The 21,503-nt window shown below is 49.1% G+C and overlaps 1 protein-coding gene across 1 annotated transcript; it reads right to left on the reverse strand.

The window, feature by feature from the left end:
- Positions 1-231: 231 nt before the first annotated feature.
- sox10 (SRY-box transcription factor 10) lies at positions 232-15,512 on the reverse strand. Its single transcript, XM_067974339.1, has 3 exons — positions 14,931-15,512; positions 2,646-2,902; positions 232-2,400 (listed from the first exon to the last, which is right to left on the reverse strand). Exons 1-3 carry the CDS (start codon positions 15,302-15,304, stop codon positions 1,688-1,690), a joined length of 1,344 nt encoding a protein of 447 aa, XP_067830440.1. The 5' UTR covers positions 15,305-15,512; the 3' UTR covers positions 232-1,687.
- Positions 15,513-21,503: the final 5,991 nt, after the last annotated feature.

Raw genomic sequence — 21,503 nt, forward strand, 5'->3', positions numbered from 1 at the left:
GAGGTCAGGGCGTTCCGCGACCACCATCGTGGCTGCTGCGGAGAGCTGGTTGTAACCAGGACCTTACCACGAGTGAACCAGGGTCGACCAGAGGAGAGCCGGCCTCGGGCCTCAACTGCAAGGCCTCGAGGGTCCGCCAACTCTGGTTGGACGTATTCCTGGAGGAGTCGTCACATGATCCTCCCGCTTCCAACCGCCCTGCCCCCACCCTCCCGCCATTGGTTGCCCGACACCTCCATCCTCGGGGGGGGGGCCCCCACCCCCACGTTCGTGCCATTGGTCACCCGATATGTCCATCCTCGCGGGGCCCCGCCTTCCCACGGCCAATCGGAAAGCGAGCAGACTCTTTGTTACCCCGATTGGATGATTCTTGACTCTTGGTCAAACAGCCTTTCCCCCGCCCGCCCCGTCTCCAATATTTGTACAACTAATAAACAAAAGTGTTTAAAGTAAATGGAGAAAAACCCACTTTTTTTTAACGCCCCTATAATTTTTTCCTCCAGAGGAGATCAATCTTTCATTCCTGGAGACTCCAGGCCAATCCTGGAGGGTTGACGATCCCCTAAAGGCTTGAGAGTAAAAAGGCCGACATTCGATCACTGGAAGCCCGGGACCATCACTGAGGTGAAACTATTAAGACACAAAAAGACTACTCATTGTACGTCTAGATCTAGTTAAAATATAAGGCCCGAAATTCCTCTTGTCGCTGACTCCAACAAACGATTGGTGAGCACGGTGCAACCAAACGACAGGAGGAATCTCGGGCCCTACACACTCTACGACAAAATGCCATTTTATAACACGGCAGGAACTAGCAGGACTCCGACACTGCGTCAACGTGAAACAAAAAGGGCTAAAATAATCTTTGAGAAAAAACAACAAAAAAAGGACTTTCAATTTCTTTTACAAAATATGTACATACTCCCTCCCCCCAACAACATTATACAGTTTGCTGTACCGATATCTGGTAACACACAGAATGTTAGGAATGTTCTAGTAAGACGGCCCTGGTGAAACCAAACCACAGCCTGCGAGGGTTAAGCGGATTAAAAGAAAAAAAAAATAGGCTACTCGCAAGAGAAGCAAAGCTCGTTTAACGCTCCTACGTAGCATTGGCGATTGCAGCTTGTATTGGGTTCGGGGTTTGAGTCCTGCCTCCGCTGGTTGACGTCTCGACCGGTGGTGGAAAATCTTCAGTTCCAACAAAGGAGCTGAGGTGCCGAGTCACTTCACCCTGAGGGGGGTGGGATGGGGTGGCGGGGCGGGAGTGGGCCTTGGCTCCATGCTGCGTTAAAAGGCCGCGCTGTAAGTACGACAGGTTTACACGGAGGTGGGGGGTCTTCCAGAAGCTTTGTAACGGGGGTAGCCGCGTTGCGTTCTGCGGGCTGGAGGCAACGCGATCACTTCAGGGTTTTTGTTCTCCAACCAGCGTCTTCACTCTGGGCATCGTGTCACGGTTTTTTTTTTTTGGCTTCGTTCCTTGAAGTCCATCTTCGTCTGTTGGCAAGAAACTTCTGTTCGACCCCGACACACAGGAAGGGGGGTAACGAACATCGAGAATGTGTGAGGCGCTCATTAGCAAGGGTCGATCTTTAGAACCGTACATATAGATTTTGTGAGGGTTTCTTTTGGTTTTAAAGAAAAAAAAAACCAAGTCCCGTTTGGTCCTCATCTTGACGGAAGTGTCTTACGGTCGGGTAAGTGTCGTGTAGACTGGCTGCTCCCAATGAGTGGGACTGCGGGATTGAGGGGCCGAGGATGGGTCGCTGATGGATGTGTAGAGGGGACGCTGAGACGATCCCATGTAGGAGAAGGCGGTGTAGAGTCCAGAGGTCTGGCCAGAGGGGCTGTAGTAAGAGCCTGAAGGCTGGTGGTCAGGATATTCGAACTGGGACCTGGTGATGCTGGGGAAGGCGGAGCCGTAGTGCGGGAGGCTCAGGGATGTGTAGGTGATCTGGGCAGAGGAGTGCTGCAGGTCAGAGTAATGGCTCGGGTGGGCTTGCTCCGTCTTGATCTGTGTTTTGGACTCGGGCTGGGCGGGGGCTGACACAGAGGATGACGAACTCCCACCGTGTTGCTTGGAGATCCAGGCAGAGTGTCCGCTGGCACCCGACAGCGTGCCCCCCAGCCCATAATTTCCGGCATACCCCCCAGCGCCCAAGACTTGCCCATGGGCCGGGTGACCATTGGGCGGCAGGTACTGGTCAAACTCATGGACGTCGAAGGTCTCCATGTTGGACATGACATCGTGGCTCAGGTCCCCGATGTCCATGTTGCCAAAATCGATGTGCGGTTTCCCCCCCTCCACTAACGGGCGCCCGTCCCGTTTCCCCTCTGCTTTTCCCGACTGCATCTCTGTCTTTGGGGTGGTGGGAGGAGTTGGCGGGCCATGGTTCTGTCCTGTAAAAGGAAAGAAAAGAAACAAGAAAGATCTTTCAGACGTGAAGGTTAAATGTTTCAGCCGCAAATTTTTTGTTTTGGAGGCTAGAAGTGACCCCAATGTTTCACTCCTCGAGACCACCCCCGCCCCCCCCCCATTGTTGGCAATTGTGGACCTGCTCCGTGGCCTAGGGTTGTGAATATTGGAAGAATTGGGAGTCCGATTCCAGGAATTCCGAGGGGGCCGATAGACGCGGATACGTCACCTGCGTGCTCGCCGTGTCCCTCCGAGAGCGGAGAGCCTCCCGTCGCCCGGCCGCGGTCCTGAGGCACGGCCTTGTAGTGGGGCTGGACGGCGGAGATGTGGGTGCCCTCTGGGTGGGCATCGCCGTCGCCCTGACCCGGCTTCATGTTCTTCCGTCGGCGGGGCTGGTATTTGTAGTCTGGGTGGTCCTTCTTGTGCTGAGACCGCAGGCGCTCAGCCTCCTCCACGAACGGACGCTTATCGTTCTCGTTCAGCAGCCTGCGGCAACAAAGAGAAAACACACGCTCCAAATTTGAAACTCTTTGTTTCCCCAACTCGATTCCACGTCCTGATCAACAAGGTCCGGCCGCACAGAAGATCCTTCATTTACAACCACTGACGGGACCTCCCACCCCCCACGACAAGTATTCACAAACTGCCTCGGCGGGCGCAGAACAGATTAAGGGTAAAGCTCCCTCTACTCTACCCTAACGATGTGCCTCAGCTTCCCCCGCTCTCTACCAGCCAAAGGCTGCTGGTTCAGGAACACTCACGTCTCGTTGCCGTACAGATACGAGAGACTGGAGTGAGGCGTCCAAACTCATCTCACACAGCAGTACTGAGGGAGGGCCCCGTCTGCCCCTCTCAGGTGGATGTAAAAGATCCCATGGCCACTATTGCAAGAAGAGCAGGGGGGAGTTCTCCCCGGTGTCCTGACAAATATTTATCCCTCAACCAACATCACTAAAACAGGTTATCTGATCATTATCACAATGTTGTTTGTGGGATCTTGCTGTGCGCAAATTGGCTGCTGCGTTTCCTACATTAAAACAGTGACTATACTTTAAACGTACTTCATTGGCTGTAAAGCGCTTTGGGACGTCCTGAGGTTGTGAAAGGCGCTATATAAATGCAAGTCTTTCTTTGTCGTGAAACCAAAGATATTCCATCAAACCGCATCAGACTGAGGCAGTGACGTCGCCCAGTGAAAAACTGAATTTTAAAACTGCAGCAGCCCGGGTGAAATTGCCCATTTGCTGCCGTTATTAATCGTGTCAGGTGTTTTTAAAGAAAAACCTGAAGCCACTGATTAATTTACATATTAAAATATTGTATCACAGGCATCAGAACATGGCCTTGCTGCCATTTTCTACCCAGAGGATGACTTCCCCCCCGTTACCAACGTGTACTCTTCTCCTCCACACATGTTTAAATCCACGGGAGTGGGAGAGTCCATTGAGAGCAGGAGGAGCAATGTGAAAAAATGAAGGGTGTTGATTTAATGCATTTGGGGCCCAGTGACTGAGATGTTTGAGGGAACCTGCACAAGTGAGTCAGGACACACTGGCTGAGCAGCAGAGGCTGTTCGACCTGAAACACATTGAAAGCCATCGGCCTCCAATCCTGTTTGGAAAGAAAGATCTTTCATTTATATAGCGCCTTTCATGACCTCAGGACGGCCCAAAGCAATTTTACAGCCAATTAATTACTTTTGAAATGTTGTAATGTGGGAAACGCAATTACAAGTTACAACTCATAAGTTGCCATTTCTGAGTTTGCGATTCCGATACTGGGTTGATGGAGAGGAACAGACATGCTCGCATTTATTAATGGAATTTCAGTTTGCAAACGTGTACAAATTCTAAACAGAAAGTGTGACGGTTCGGGCAGGGTTATATCTCTCAGCACTTGAGTGTTTCCATCCAAATTGCTTTAGCTTTGCTCTTGAGCACGCGATCCAGGCCGACACTCCCAGTGCCGGTACTGAGGGAGTGCTGCACTGTTGGAGGTGCCGTCTTTCGGATGAGACGTTAAACTGAGGTTCTGTTCATGTGAGAGGTCCCACAGCACTGTTCGAAGAGCAGGGGAGTTCTCCCCGGTGTCCTGGGCCAATATTCATCCCTCAACCAACATCACTAAAAACAGATTCTCATTTGCTGTTTGTGGGATCTTGCTGTGCACAAATTGGCTGCTGCGTTTCCCACATCCCACAAGTGACTACACTTCAAAAATACTTAATTGGCTGTAATTCTGGCCTCTTGCCCATCCCCGATTTTAATCGCTCCACCATTGGCGGCCGTGCCTTCAGCTGCCCAGGCCCTAAGCTCTGGAATTCCCTCCCTAAACCTCTCCGCCTCTCTCTCCTCCTTTAAGACGCTCCTTAAAACCTACCTCTTTGACTGAGCTTTTGGTCACCTGTCCCTAATATCTCCTTATGTGGCTCAGTGTCAAATTTTTTCTGATTATGTTCCTGTGAAGCGCCTTGGGGACGTTTTACTACGTTAAAGGTGCTATATAAATGCAAGTAGTTGTTGTTGTTGTAAATCTTTTTGGGACAACCTGAGATCCCACAAGCAGGACCCGGCCCAGACCCAGACATAGGCCCAGACACAGGCCCAGGCCCTGACGCAGACTCAGACACAACCCCAAACCCAGACAGACACAGACTCAGACCCAGACATATCCCCAGACCCAGACAGATCCAGACCAGACTCAGACCCAGACCAGACTCAGGCACAGACCCAGACCTAGACCCAGACAGAGACCCAGACCCAGACACAGACCTAGCCCCAAGAGGCAGCTCAGAATTATTTCATACACATTCAAATCAGACATAAAAAAAGCTTTGAATATAGCCAAGTTTCCTGGAAGCAGTGTGGGCCGGGATCAGCTCACCGTTGCCTGGTGGACGATACAAACACTAAGTTACACAGACAGGTTCTGTGTGAAGTCCAACCTCCAAACAGGCCAAAGAGGCACATCTGAGGAACATGTTCACTTACAGGAAGTTTATTTAACTGAACGGCTCTCTGTTTTTGTCCAAGGGAAGGGAGATATCTGTACACTGACCAGTGTCTTTCAGTCCCCTCTCTCTCAGGGAGATATCTGTACACTGACCGGTGTCTCTCAGTTCCTCTCCCTCAGGGAGATATCTGTACACTGACTGGTGTCTCTCAGCCCCACTCCCTCAGGGAGATATCTGTACACAGACCGGTGTCTCTCAGTCCCCTCTCTCTCAGGGAGATATCTGTACACTGACTGGTGTCTCTCAGTCCCTCTCTCTCAGAGAGATATCTGTACACTGACTGGTGTCTCTCAGTCCCTCTCCCTCAGGGAGATATCTGTACACTGACTGGTGTCTCTCAGTCCCTCTCCCTCAGGGAGATATCTGTACACTGACTGGTGTCTCTCAGTCCCTCTCCCTCAGGGAGATATCTGTACACTGACTGGTGTCTCTCAGTCCCTCTCCCTCAGGGAGATATCTGTACACTGACTGGTGTCTCTCAGTCCCTCTCCCTCAGGGAGATATCTGTACACTGACCGGTGTCTCTCAGTCCCTCTCCCTCAGGGAGATATCAGTATACTGACTGGTGTCTCTCAGGGAAAGACTGAGAGACATCAGCCACCATACAGAAATCTCGTTGAGGGAAAGGGGACCGAGAGACACCAATCACTGTAGAGACATCTCCCTGGGGAATTCAGGAGAAACTTCTTTACCCAGAGAGTGGTTAGAATGTGGAACTTGTTACCACAAGGAGTAGTTGAGGTGAATAACATCGATACATTTAAGGGGAAGCTCGATAAACACATGAGGGAGAAAGGAATAGAAGGATATGCTGATAGGGTGAGATGAAGAGGGGAGGGAGGAGGCTCATGTGGAGCATAAACACCGGCATAGACCTGTTGGGCCGAATGGCCTGTTTCTGTGCTGTAAATTCGGTGTAATAAACCTTCAGAGAGAATATCACCTCCTGAAAAAAAGAGCGATCTGTATCGGAGCCAATAATCTTCGCAGGGCGTGGTACAGATTTCTCTGTCACAGAGTTTTATTGGTAACACCCTTTCCCCAGAGCCCTGTGTTACTGACTGTATCTCTACTGATGTTAATCCCTCTCCCTCACACTGTCACTCAGTAACCCCTCTCCCCCAGCGCCCTGTGTTATTGACTGTATCTCCACTGATGTTAATCCCTCTCCCTCACACTGTCACTCAGTAACCCCTCTCCCCCAGCACCCTGTGTTATTGACTGTATCTCTACTGATGTTAATCCCTCTCCCTCACACTGTCACTCAGTAACCCCTCTCCCCCAGCTCCCTGTGTTACTGACTGTATCTCTACTGATGTTAATCCAGCTCCCTCACACTGTCACTCAGTAACCCCTCTCCCCCAGCACCCTGTGTTATTGACTGTATCTCTACTGATGTTAATCCAGCTCCCTCACACTGTCACTCAGTAACCCCTCTCCCCCAGCGCCCTGTTATTGACTGTATCTCTACTGATGTTAATCCCTCTCCCTCACACTGTCACTCAGTAACCCCTCTCCCCCGCCCCTGAGGGTACCAGCATCATTTATATAGCGCCTTTAATGTAGTAAAACGTCCCAAGGCGATTCACAGGAGCGATTATCAAACAAAATTTGACACTGAGCCACATAAGGAGATATTAGGACAGGTGACCAAAAGCTCGGTCAAAGAGGTAGGTTTTAAGGAGCGTCTTAAAGGAGGAGAGAGAGGCGGAGAGGTTTAGGGAGGGAATTCCAGAGCTTAGGGCCCAGGCAGCTGAAGGCACGGCCGCCAATGGTGGAGCGATTAATTATTTCCCTTAGCAGAGGGGTCAGTGATCAGGTGCCATAGATTTGAAGTAATTGGTAGAAGGATTAGAGGGGAGCTGAGGAGAATTTTTTTCACTCAGAGGAGGGTGGTGGGGGTCTGGAACTCACTGCCTGAGAGGGCGGTCGAGGCAGAAAGAAAAAGTACCTGGATGTGCACTTGAAGTGCTGTAACCTACAGGGCCACGGACCAAGTGCTGGAAAGTAGGATTAAGCCGGATGGCTCTTTTCGACTGGCACGGACACGATGGGCCGAACGGCCTCCTTTTGTGCTGTAACTTTCTATGATTCTTTGATTCTATGATGAAAATCGGGGATGCGCAAAAGGCAAGAATTGGAGGAACGCAGAGATCTCAGCGGGTTGTAGGGCTGGAGGAGGTTACAGAGATAGGGAGGGGCCGTGGAGGGATTTGAAAACAAGGATTAGAATTTTAAAATCAAGGTGTTCCCGGACTGGGAGCCGATGTAGGTCAGCGAGCACAGAGGGTGATGGGTGAACGGGACTTGGTGCGAGTTAGGATATGGGCAGTCACCGAATGTCACTGAAACACCTTCCACCGTGTCCCCACCACCTTACAATACATCGTAAAAACTGACAAAGATCATCCCACAGTGTAAAAGATGAACCAGGCAGAGAGTCACTCCCCATCTGGACTGGGTTAACAGGAGGAGAGTAACAATTGGCCTCAGTTTCTTGGGCTGCTCCTCATGACTGACTCCTACAGGAAAGTAATTGAGTGTGTGTGTGGTCATTGGGGGAGTTATGGGAGAGTGTAGAGGGAGCGTTACTCTGTATCTAACCCTGTACCTGCCCTGGGAGTGTTTGATGGGACAGTGTAGAGGGAGCTTTACTCTGTATCTAACCCGTGCTGTACCTGCCCTGGGAGTGTTTGATGGGACAGTGTAGAGGGAGCTTTACTCTGTATCTAACCCGTGCTGTACCTGCCCTGGGAGTGTTTGATGGGACAGTGTAGAGGGAGCTTTACTCTGTATCTAACCCTGTACCTGCCCTGGGAGTGTTTGATGGGACAGTGTAGAGGGAGCTTTACTCTGTATCTAACCCTGTACCTGCCCTGGGAGTGTTTGATGGGACAGTGTAGAGGGAGCTTTACTCTGTATCTAACCCTGTACCTGACCCTGGGAGTGTTTGATGGGACAGTGTAGAGGGAGCTTTACTCTGTATCTAACCCTGTACCTGCCCTGGGAGTGTTTGATGGGACAGTGTAGAGGGAGCTTTACTCTGTATCTAACCCTGTACCTGCCCTGGGAGTGTTTGATGGGACAGTGTAGAGGGAGCTTTACTCTGTATCTAACCCTGTACCTGACCCTGGGAGTGTTTGATGGGACAGTGTAGAGGGAGCTTTACTCTGTATCTAACCCTGTACCTGCCCTGGGAGTAACACTGAGGGCTCTCTGCTCCTCATGCCCGTCATCTCTCTGTGTGACCCCCAACCTCTCAAACCCTGACCAGGTGCCCGAGCTGAGCTGACTGTCCTGGTGTGTGAAGTTTTTCAGCCTCATTGTTTCTGGATTCTTTTTCGTTTCATGGAATCATTCCACTGACGACAATTGAAGGAGAAAAAAAAAGTTAAAGTTTTATTTGAAAGTTGTGCTAGCGAGGAGAATGTCACAACTGTGACCCTGAACTCAAGCCAGAGTCGGCCAGGATTACTCGTCTCACCAACTCCTACACTCCTTTTCTCTGTAAATTAATCTGAGCAAAAGTACATCTCCCACCTGACACAATTCTCCCTCCGAAAGCTCCTCATCTCACTGTTGGAACAGAAATAGCGAGTTTCTGACGAATCCCAAACCCTGTGTGACTATAACCAAAAAATACCCGCTGACCCATTAACCCTTTGCTGCCTGCTGAAAGTCCAAATTGTGAGCTCCCAATATCCCACTCACACTCGAGTACAGCGGTGTGGTGGTTCTGTTACTGGGCTAGTAATCCACAGAGTATCAATTCAAATCCCACCATGGGCAGCTTGTGAGTAAGAATTCACTTTACAAAATCTGGAAATAAAGAGCTGGTCTCAGTAAAAGTGACCCTGAAGCTGTCGGATTGTTGTAAAAACCCAACGGGTTCACTGATGTCCTTTAGGGAAGGAAACCTGCCGTCCTTACCCGGTCTGGGCCTATATGTGACTCCAGTCCCCACACCAACATGGTTGACTCTTAACTGCCCTCTGAAATGGCCCAGCGAGCCCCTCAGTTGTATTAAACCAATTCAAAAAAGGGTAAGAAGAATAAAACCGAACGGATATCTCAATTTCGACCGAGGACTTAACGACACTGTGGGAGAACCTTCACCACACGGACTGCAGCGGTTGAAGAAGAAGGAGGCTCACCACCACCTTCTCCAGGGGCGACTAGGGATGGGCAATAAATGCCGGCCTCGCCAGCGACTCCCACACTCCGAGAATCAACAATGAAATGAAATAACAGACAGTCGATTGTCAGCCAGAGACACCGCAGCACCGTTAGACACGCCCGGTGAATGCTGGGACGGTTAGTCCGTTAATCAGACTGTCGCTCCTGTTTACACCCTCTGCTGTGGACCCAGAGCCGCGGAGCCTCACAGCACATCCCAAGCAACAAGGCCGCTCTCCCCCGGGTTTACAGTCCCGTCCAGTGTGGGGCCAAGCCGGCAAATTCACCGGCAGCTGCTGTGGCCCGTGGTGAAAGCCCACGCCCGCGGGGGAGGGGGGGGGGTTGTCGGGTTGACAAGCACAGCTGGTACCGAGCGACCCGGGTCATTTACCAGAGGCTGCCGTTTTTAAACATGTAAACATCTGTGAGTCACAAACTCCCCACCGCCTCAACAACAACTACTTGCATTTATATAGCGCCTTTAACGTCCCAAGGCGCTTCACAGGAGCGATTATCAAACAGAATTTGACACCGAGCCACATAAGGAGATATTGGGACAGGTGACCAAAAGCCTGGTCAAAGAGGTAGGTTTTAAGGAGCGTCTTAAAGGAGGAGAGAGAGGCGGAGAGGTTTAGGGAGGGAATTCCAGAGCTTAGGGCCGAGGCAGCTGAAGGCACGGCCGCCAATGGTGGAGCGATTAAAATCGGGGATGCGCAAGAGACAAAAACTGGAGGAGCGCAGAGATCTCGGAGGGTTGTAGGGCTGGAGGAGGTTACAGAGATAGGGAGGGGGCGAGGCCATAGAGGGATTTGAAAACAAGGATGAGAATTTTAAAATCGAGGCTTTGCCGGACCGGGAGCCAATGTAGGTCAGCGAGCACAGGGGGTGATGGGTGAACGGGACTTGGTGCGAGTTAGGATACGGGGCAGCAGAGTTTTGGATGAGCTCAAGTTTACAGAGGGTGGAAGATGGGAGGCCGGCCAGGAGAACATTGGAGTCTAGAGGTAACAAAGGGACCTTCTCTCTGATTCACATGGGGCAATGAACGAAAGCGGCGGAAATGGATCTTTTAAATTGCTGGATGGAATCCACTGCCTCGAGATGAGAAAAGATTCCTTGTCAAAGCTTGGACCGGGCACCGATTATTAATCTGCTGCAGCGTTCCCAATCGGTCAGCAGTCAAACACAACCTCCCTTCCCCCCTCCAATTAGGTTGTGTCCTGATCATCCCCATCCCCCATCCCGAACACAATTCCCAAAGGGAAAAGGATCGGAAAGAATAGACAAAGCTGGAATGCTGGGGCTGGAAACCACCTGGTCCCTCCCTCCCTTCCTCTCCCCTCTCCCCAAACACTTTCTGGGCCACACCTAACTCACCACAGACACATGGCTGCTGCCTGGCAGGGAGTTACAAGGCAGTAATTCAATCTCCGGGCCTCTGACGACATCAGCAACCGCGAAAGCTTTGAGGCAAACGTCAGCAGTGAGCAGCGATCGGATTTCTGTCTCCAACTCACTGCCAAACGTCAGTTACTCTCTTTAATATAAATAGCCTAAAGTTTATTTATTGAAAAGTCGGTTTAATTTTACTGGTGAGTTCAGGCCCCCAACCAACCAACCAACCAACCCACCCACACCCACCTCCCCTCCCAAATTTTTTCCACGGTTATCTTCTCCTTTGAGTCAGGAAGCCGAGAGGGGATCCAGCTCCTAGCCCCCCCACCGCTGCTCGCGTGCCAGGTGCGAGGAGGCTGGGTGATGGGGGAGTGGTCTCGCGATGATTAACTCTCTGGCAATCCCTCGCTCTGTCACGGGAAAACATCTGGCTCTTGCTGTGTCTACCCCCCCTCCCCCCCCAAACCCCTCCGCTCCCGTTCCCCAACTGTACCATGGGCGGCAACGCTGATTCAGCGAGAGCGAGCTCGCGGCCTTGGCGCAACGCGCTGGCACGCTGTGGGTTACACGCAATGGTGAGGATGGGCACCGTGTGAAACGACAACAACCTGCATTTATATAGCGCCTTTAACGGAATAAAATGTCCCAAGGAGCGATTATCAAACCGAAATTTGACACCGAGCCACATAAGGAGATATTAGGACAGGTGACCAAAAGCTTGGTCAAAGAGGTCGGTTTTAAGGAGTGTCTTAAAGGAGGAGAGAGAGGCGGAGAGGTTTAGGGAGGGAATTCCAGAGCTTAGGGCCCAGGCAGCTGAAGGCACGGCCACCAATGGTGGAGCGACGAAAATCGGGGATACGCAAGAGGCCAGAATTGGAGGAGCGCAGAGATCTCGGAGGGTTGTAGGGCTGGAGGAGGTTACAGAGATCGGGAGGGGGCGAGGGCCATGGAGGGATTTGAATACAAGGATGAGAATTTTAAAATCGAGGTGTTGCCGAACCAGGAGTCAGGGGGTGATGGGTGAACGGGACTCGGTGCGAGTTAGGATACGGGGCAGCAGAGGTTTGGATGAGCTGAAGTTTAGGGAGGGTGGAAGATGGGAGGCCAGCCAGGAGAGCATTGGAATAGTCGATGGTGTGAAAGTGCAGGGAGCTGACGGCCGGGCCATCAGTATCTGAGGAAAGAAAAGCTTCAGGTCTTGAGTGCGGATCCTACGACTGCATCGGACACTTTAACTGCACCGCGCTCTTTCAGCTGTCGACTGACCAGCGTTCCCCACTTTTCATTTCCGACTTCCAGCATTTGCTGTTTTATTCTTTTTAATTGTGATATAAGTGAGAAAAGTAACTTGTGAGGGACAAAAGAAAGGGGGAAGAGAGAATGAAGGACAGAGTGAGTGAGAGGGAGAGATGGATAGAATATGTAAAGAGATTGGGACAGACCTCAGGACGTCCCAAAGTGTTTTACAGCCAATGAAGTATTTTTGAAGTGTAGTCACTGTTGTAATGCAGGAAACACGTGTATGCACAGCAAGATCCCACAAACAGCAATGTGATAATGTCCAGCTAATGTGTTTTTTTAGCAATGTTGGTTGAGGGATAAATGTTGAGCCAGGGCACCAGGGAGAACTCCCCTGCTCTTTTTTGAATAGTGGCCGCGGGATCTTTTACGTCCGCCTGAGAGGGCAGACGGGGCCTCGGTTTAACGTCTCATCTGAAAGACGGCACCTCCGACAGTGCAGCACTCCCTCAATAATGGTACAGGGAGTCTCAGCCTGGATTTTGTGCTCAAGTCTCTGGAGTGGGACTTCAACCCACAAACGTGCTGACTCAGAGGCGAGTATGCTACCCACTGAGCCAGGGCTGACACCCTGAAGACAGTAGGACGAATAATGAAAAGGAGTATTGGGGCAAGAGCAGAGGGTATGGACCATGACACGGTTGCTACAGTAACCATCACTTGATTCCTCCACATCAGTACGGACAATACACCACACAACATTCATCAGCAACTCCCAACAGCTGTCGTTCTATCGTCTACTAGCAGCCCAGGTCCTTTAAAGTTACCAAGTCGGATTGTCCAGATTGAAGATGCAATCTCTCCTCAGCACAGGCACGACACTCAGCCCCGACCTCCCCAGTACCTCCCGTGTGCATCTCTCTCCTTCCTTGTGACCCCGTCCACACCACCCTGATCTGACCTGCCCCACCACTCCCTCCCATAGTACAGACAACTTTAACCCTGCTCCCCCAGAGCTGGATGCTCCCCTAGCCCTCAGCATGCTCCTCTGGGAGGACATTGTCTGCTTGATGATTTGGTGTTGACACCACCAATCCCACTGTGAGTTCAAGAGTAATTTGCACAAAGGCAAAAATGGAACTGAAGGGTGATAGTCACTATTTATTCCATTGTTCATTGTGTTCACTGTCGATGTACCACCCATCCTACAATCCTCTCTCTCTCTCTCTCCCCCCATCGCTCTCCTGTCTTTCTCTGCGCCTCTGTCTATACGTTTCTCTCTCCCTCACCCTTTCTCTTTATCCCATTGTCTTTTTCTCTGTTCGCCTCTCTCTCTCTCAAGATTTTTGTCCGTCTATCCGTTTATCTGCCCATCTCTGTCTGTCTTTCTAACTCACCCTTTGTCCATCTGCTTGATTATTCATCCGTTTCTTTCCCTTTGTCCATTCTTTCTTTCCCTCCCTCTCACTGCCTGTCTCATTCTCTCCTTCACTCTCTTTGTCTATCCATCTCTCTTTTTATCCCCTCACGCTTTGCCCATCTATCTCTTTATCCCCTCGCGCTCTCTCTCCCATCTATTTCTCGATCCTTCTCTCCCTCACTCAGTCCATCCCTCACACTTGTCATGTCCCTCTCACTGTCTTTCCCTACTGCCCCTCATTCACTCTGCCCAACTCGCTCTCTGTCCCAATCTCTCTCCCTCTTCCACAAAGTCTATCCATCTCTCCCTCACTCAGTCCATCTCGTTGGGTCCTCGACCATCTCCCTCTCGCCCCCTCACTCACTCTGTCCATCATTCTCTCTTCCCCCTTTCATTTGTCCCTAACTTTATGTTAGGAGAAAGTTAATGAAAGCTCATTTTCCCCATTTCTAAATCAGACAGGCTGGAGATCGAAGGTGCACAACTGATATCTCCACTGTTGCAATCCCCTCCAATCCAATATCTTACCAGGATCTTTACCCAACTTTCAATCCCATTTCTTTATATTTCTTTCAACGAGGAATTGAAAGAAAAGCATTTGAAGAGGGAAATCTTCAAAGGTTGAAAAAGACAAGACATTTCAGCAAGAACGGGAACAGAATTTCCTGCCAGGCAGTTTCTAAGCTGATGATTCACATAAACTCTTGGCATGTTCTCATAATTGGGTTTCTATTATTGAATAGTAATTAAGTTAATGACAAACTAGTTCAAACCCGTAAAATTAACAACTCAACCCTACCAAAAAATTAATTAACATGCGCAAAAAATAGAAAAACATAGAAAATGCTGGAAACATTTTTTATAATTTCAAATTTCCATCATCTGCAGGCTTTTTGTTATTTGTATAAATATAAAATGTCGTACAAGAGGGCAGGCAGTTTCTAAAGAATTAAGAGAGGCACAAAATCAGGATTAAAGTGAACTTATTAACTGTTTAAATCAGCTTTGGATGCACCCTACACTAATCCCAAACATGGTTTTCACATGTCCTGCGTGTTCTAACAACATACCTGCAGAAAATACGACTCTCTAAACCCAGGATTAAAATTCAATTTGGAATAAATAGAATAGATTTATCATTGTAATAAAGTCTAACAGCTGTAGAACAGGATCTGACTTATAACTGAGTGCTTGTTAAGGAGGGGTAACTGTGTTAGGTGAACAGGAGCTAAGAGACTTTTTTTTTTCAAACTTTACACTCAAGGACTCACCTCCAGAGTTTGCCCAGAGTTTTGCTGAGCTCCGCATTGTGCAGATGTGGGTACTGGTCTGCCAGTTTCCTTCGTGCCGCCTGTGCCCACACCATAAAGGCATTCATGGGTCTTTTCACATGAGGCTTATTCTTGGAGGATCCATTGACCCTGACAGGCATGGGGACCAGGGTCCAGTCGTAGCCCTCCAGGACTTGACTCACGGCTTCCCTGATGCACAGAGGGAATTTGTCCTCCTCCGCCTCTCGTTTGCCACTCCCTTCATCGCTGCCAGGCTGAAGCTGAGACTTCTCTTCCCCATCCGCAGCAAAGGATGAGTCGCTCTCAGATCCTCCCGGGCTGGCCACGTCTGACACACTTCGGTCATCTGTCATTTTCCTTTTCAATTATTTTTTTCTCTCTCTCTCTCAAGAAGAAAACCCCAATTATATTATTGCTACTGAGAAATAGAAATAATGCTGATTTCCGTCCTTCGAAACTCAAGAGATTTTCACAAAACGCCTGCACACACAGAGAGGGGGGAAAAAGTTTTAGAAGTTGTCAAACTTGTTTTGCAAGTTAAGATTTGTCAAAGTTAGGTCGTAAAGTATCCAGCGTTTCACAAACTCCAAACAAAAACTCCAAAAAAACACTTTTTTTTTGGTTAACTTTTTTTTTGCTGAATCAAAAGTTGCATCGAGGCTTTTTTTTTTGGAAAGATTTAATAAAAGAAAACCGTGCAATTAATTCTGCTGCACTAAAGGTCCTCTCGGTTGCAGTTCTGTGATGCTCACACACCCAGAGAATGAAAAAATCAGGACTGAGATCTGAAACTGACGTGAAACTTTTACAAAAGAAACTTTGGATCGCTTGGCTCCCTTGCTTTAAATATGCTGCCCGACCCCCTGGCCACTCTCGCCACCATTGGTCAAATACCCTGATGGACCTCTTCATCTATTGGACTCTTTTACCATAGTGGGTGGGTTCGAACCCTGACTCCTCCCAAGATCCAGGAGGGAGCAGTTTGAATTGTAGGAATTGGAAAAGTTTTAAGGAAGCCTTGAGATTCTGAGAGAAAAAAAAAACCCCAGCGTCCTCCGCAAACATTGGTGAGATTTGGTATTTTAAAACTTCTATCTGCAAACATTAGAACTATTAAATAAACAGGTTAGGTTGCCAGTTGGATTTGAAAGATCTGCTGTTGGACAATCCCCCAAATCCCTGAGTATTCCATAGCCTTTGGCTCCTCAAGGACAGATGCTGTCAATGACTGATCTACATTCCTGCTCCCTCCTGGAATGCTAGATAGTTCTCAAAGGTACCAGAGTCTTGGGAGGGAAAGGAGTCCCATTCACACTTCCAGTTGGGTGATCACAGTGTGTCACTAATTGTGACGATGGTGTGATAGTGTCAGTGTCGGTGACCCACGTTACTGCAACCAGTGTTGGCATCCCAGCTTTGACAGACTCAAAATTTCCATCGGTAGAAAGTCGGTCAAAATGTCTTTGTGAAGGTGAGAACACTCGTCCCCGCAACCCAAACATTCTGCTCGAGGACTGTCAGGAACCACAAGTGCTCCCGTTGTCTCGGATAGCGAACTCCCAGAAACTGGACCTGCTTCTCATTGCTAGCTGTCAACAAGTAGACCGTCTGCTGAAAGTACCCAACTCTGGTGTTGACTCCAGCTGCACAGACAGCAGATACTAACCACCGGGCCCCAAGACAGAGGGAAACAAATCAAAGACCCACATGTGCAATGGAACACAGGAACAGGAGGAGGCCATTCAGCCCCTCAAGCCTGCCCTGCCATTCAATAAGATCATGGCTGATCTGAACCTCAACTCCATGTACCCACCTTAGTTTTATTTCCCTCGATACGCAATAAAAAAATCCATCGATCTTGATCTTGAAAGTTCCAATTGGCCCCCAGCATCCACAGCCTATTGGGGGAGAGAGTTCCAGATTTCCACTCCCCTTTGTGTGAAAAAGGGCTTCCAGATTTCACTCCTGAACGGCCTGACTCTAATTTGAAGATCGTATCCCCCTCGCGCTCTTGATTCCCCCACCACAGGAAATAGTTTCTCTGTATCTCCCCTATTGAATCCTTTTAACATGTTCAACACCTCGATCTGATCACCCCTCACTCTTCGAAACTCAAGGGAATACTCAATGCAACTTGTGTCCAGGTCGTTATTTTTTTTTGGAAAGGTTGGCTTTATCTTAATCCAAAAATAGGCCAAATTTGGTTATTCTGAACGAAACCCAATATGGGCCCAATTCAACCCATTCATTTATATTCCCTTGTCGCTGTTTCTGGAATGTTCCCACCCTCAGGACACAATCAGGAGATAGTGAGAACCTCAGAAACAGGAATTCAATAAGGAACATTTCTGAAATCCAACATGACAGTCTACGGGATACTGGGTTTCTGTTAATTGTGTACCACTTCTACCTCAGACACTGCCCTCCTGTTTGCAAATTGGTTGCCGTGTTTACCTACATAACAGTAATTGCACTTCAAAGTGATTGATTGTATGTGAAGCGCTTTGAATCAGCTTTCAGAGATGGCGATCCCAATATAAATGGTGTTAAGACATGTTGCTGAGGCAGCGTGAAGAGAGCTGAAATCCTGGAGTCCTGGAGAAACTCAGGGACAGTGTAGAGGGAGCTTTACACTGTATCTAACCCGTGCTGTACCTGCCTTGGGAGTGTTTGATGGAACAGTGTAGAGGGAGCTTTATTCTGTATCTAACCCGTGTTGTACCTGCCCTGGGAGTGTTTGATGGGACAGTGTAGAGGGAGCTTTACTCTGTATCTAACCCGTGCTGTACCTGCCTTGGGAGTGTTTGATGGAACAGTGTAGAGGGAGCTTTATTCTGTATCTAACCCGTGTTGTACCTGCCCTGGGAGTGTTTGATGGGACAGTGTAGAGGGAGCTTTACTCTGTATCTAACCCTGTACCTACCCTGGGAGTGTTTGATGGGACAGTGTAGAGGGAGCTTTACCCTGTATCTAACCCGTGCTGTACCTGCCCTGAGAGTGTTTGATGGAACAGTGTAGAGGGAGCTTTACTCTGTATCTAACCCGTGCTGTACCTGCCCTGGGAGTGTTTGATGGAACAGTGTAGAGGGAGCTTTACTCTGTATCTAACCCGTGCTGTACCTGCCCTGGGAGTGTTTGATGGGACAGTGTAGAGGGAGCTTTACTCTGTATCTAACCCGTGCTGTACCTGCCCTGGGAGTGTTTGATGGGACAGTGTAGAGGGAGCTCTTGATGTTAACACTATACAATGGCACTGACACACCTCACCTCGATGAGCACACATATTTCTAACCTTGTCTAATGGTGTAATGATGGGCATTTTGTATTCTGTATATTTTATCAACTTCACAACACCACATCACCTCCCGGCCTTTCATTAAGGTGGACGAGAGCAGCAATATTATGGGAACACTATTAGCATCCTGACTTGGACGTGTATCGCCATTGGTTCATTGTCATTGGGTCAATATCCTGGAATTCCCTATCTAACACCATCCTGGGAGAACCTTCACCACTCGTACTGCAGCGGTTCAAGAAGGCGGCTCACCACCACCTTCTCAAGAGGCAACTGGGGATGGGCAATAAATGCCGGCCTCGCCAGCGATGCCCACATCCTGAGAATGATTTCCAGCATAACACGAAAAAAAAATGGCTAGAACAAAATCGTTTCTTGTTAAACACACCAGCCCTGATTCCCACGATTTTATATGGAACCAATTTAATATTTCTCATGAATTAATATGTGAGTCAGTGAGGAACTGTAGATCTATTCACCCACCAGCACTTTGCTCACAGCTCCTCGCTAATCAATTGTTCCATCCAAATAACATCTCTCTTTTGATGAAGAGACTCAAATTTTTCTTTCAAAATATCTTTCACCCGATGTGACTAAGGCTCACGGCCACTGATGATGCAGTGTTGAGTTGGAAGGGTCACAGGGCTGAGTTAGGTGCTTTAAGCCAGTGCAGTGAGAGCATTGCAGATTAAAACAAACTCAGTCAATGTTACCACTCTTGACCGTTACCGGGTGACCCCTGATCTTGTGTGCGGACATGAGGTGGTGAGGACAGGATCGGGTTTGGCTGGGACTGCCCCTCAAGGGTAGCCAGTCTGCCGACACTTGCACGTGAAAAGTGACCTGTGGAACTGAAGTCCAGCAAGGGTCAGCGCCTTTAGGGGAGGAGGGGTAGAACATTGGGGCAAAGTAGAGAAAAGTGACTGAGAGCTTCACTCTGCGGCAGAGATATGGCCTGAGCTGGTTCAGGTAAACTCCCCACTGAGGCAACAGCAGCTCACTAATGGGACTGTAGGCAAGGACGTCAGAAAGCCAGCAATTGGAAGAAGCCATTTGCCCAGAAATCTTGTCCTGCTCACCCATCACCGCCATTCCTCTTGCCACTCAGCGATGGGTCAGTGAATAGCACTCTCACCTCTGTGTCAGAAGGTCGTAGGTTCACAAACCCCACTCCAGAGACTTGAGCACATAATCCAGGCTGACACTCCCATTATCAGTACTGAGGGAGTGCTGCACTGTTGGAGAGTGCCATCTTTCGGATGAGATGTTAAACTGAGGCCCTGTCTACCCTCTCAGGTGGACATAAAAGATCCCAGGCCAATATTTTGAAAAAAGAGCAAGGGAGGGTATCCTGGCCAATATTTATCCATCGACCAACATCACTAAAAGCAGATTATCTGTTCATTGCTACTTGTGGGATCTTGCTGTGCTCAAATCAGCTGCTGTGCTTCTTATATTACAACAGTGACTACACTTCAAAAAGTACTTAATTGGCTGTAAAGCGTTTTGGGATATCCTGAGGTCGTGAAAGGTGCTATATAAATGCAAGTTCTTTCTTCTTTCTCTGACCGACATTGGCTCCCCATCCCCCAACACACTAAATTATAAATCCATGTCCTTGTCTTCAAGTTCCTCCATGGCCTTATCTCCATAACCCCCTACAGCCTAAGAAACCTTCAGTCACCCTTCTCTCCTCCGACTCTGGCCTTTTGGGTATCTCCCCACTCCTCCACATCCCATTGCCTCACCATTGGTCGTAGAATGTTCAGCCAGCTCAGTCCTACTCTCTGGAATTCCCTCCCTAAACCTCTCCGCCTCGTCTCGCTCCACATTCTCAATACCCATCTCTTCATCAAACTTTTGCACACCCCTTGTACCGGCCTGCTTCCTCTCTACGTCCCCCTTGTGAAGTAACCTTGGGACTTTTTAATTGCATCACATTTACAAGTACAAATGGAAGTTGCTGATTGTGTAAAGCCCACAGACCATGTAAGAGGCATAATCCTGGGATTGATTTAAGAACCAATCGGATGCTGCAATGGGGAGGTTGTTAGGATCTCCCTGGTTGGATGAATTAAGATTGGCCGAATGGCATCCCTCGCCCGTAATTATCTCGTTCTCGATGGATTATCCGCAATTCATCGAGACATTGATTGGCGGGAGATCTCGGGGGGGCCGGGGGGGGATAGAATCGGTCAGGGACGGTAGCACAAATTGGGTGCAACCCCTGCCCCCCCCCACCGGATATTCATTTCCGCTGGCGGCCGATTCGTTAGTGTCCGTTTTTTGCGCCACCGATAAAGGACCAGTTTCGACCCCCGACGTCAAATTCAAAAACTAGAAGCAAATGAACAGTCACTTTCTTAATGGGGCTTAAACATTGCCCTGCAAAGAATTCCTTTCTTCAGGCACAATGTCACCGTGGCTGGCAGGGTCCGATAAACGTCAACAAGCTCCAGGCTCCCCTGACGCCCTGTCCTCGGAAGGTGAAGTTTTCCCTTTAAATAAGGAGAAGGTGCTAAGTGCCAGTGGTAGGGGGGAAAGCTCGCTCCTAACACAGTGAACCATTTGTGTGCTGGTCTGTCCCCCTCGCCTCCCCAACCATCCCTCCCCATGCGGTCCTGATGAAAAGGGATCATGAGGGGCTGCCCCGAGAGTGGGAGGAGCGGTGGGGAGGATATGATAAAGAGCTACAGTCGAGTCCTTTGTTTGAGACTCATTCCCACATTAGTGCGATCAGCAGGGCAATGGTCCAGTTATGGGTGAAGCCCTTTTAGGCCGATGCCTGTCAGGATTAAGAGATCAATTGTGTAACCAGCCCCGATTTCAGCATTAACCCCCAGGGCCAGTGAAATCTCCCCTCCTGGCCCTTTTTATTTTTGAGCAGAGGAAATTTCATTTTGTTTCTACTTTTTAATTTCTGCCATTAATCAGGACCCTGCCATCATGAATATTCATGAATTCGACGTAGTGGGATTGTTAATCGATAAACTCACCGTTTATTGAGATTTAAAAAAAAACAGGAATTTCACAGGGAAAAAAACAAAAACCGGGTGTAAATCCGCCTCGGGCAGTAACGCAAAACAGGCGATAGCGAATCGGCTCCTTGTTTCACACTCTGCCCAATTTTCTTTTCCAAACGGAAATCAGGCGGGGTGTAAAAGAGGCAGACAATTCGCTATCCCCGCAATGTATCTTGCACAATTAGAGCTAAGAAAGATAGATCAGAGTATTTTCTAAATGGCGAGAAGCCGTGA

The sequence above is a fragment of the Heptranchias perlo genome, chromosome 40 (genome assembly GCF_035084215.1).
Source record: "Heptranchias perlo isolate sHepPer1 chromosome 40, sHepPer1.hap1, whole genome shotgun sequence".
NCBI classification, from domain to species: Eukaryota; Metazoa; Chordata; class Chondrichthyes; order Hexanchiformes; family Hexanchidae; genus Heptranchias; species Heptranchias perlo.

Coding starts and splice junctions, on each gene's coding strand:
- sox10 (XM_067974339.1), bottom strand. CDS start 15,304: ATGACAGATGACCGAAGTGTGTCAGACGTGGCCAGCCCGGGAGGATCT. Junction 2,903..14,930: donor ACTCTGGGCAAACTCTGGAG/GTGAGTCCTTGA, acceptor TTGTTGCCGCAG/GCTGCTGAACGAGAACGATA. Junction 2,401..2,645: donor GGGACACGGCGAGCACGCAG/GTGACGTATCCG, acceptor TTCCTTTTACAG/GACAGAACCATGGCCCGCCA.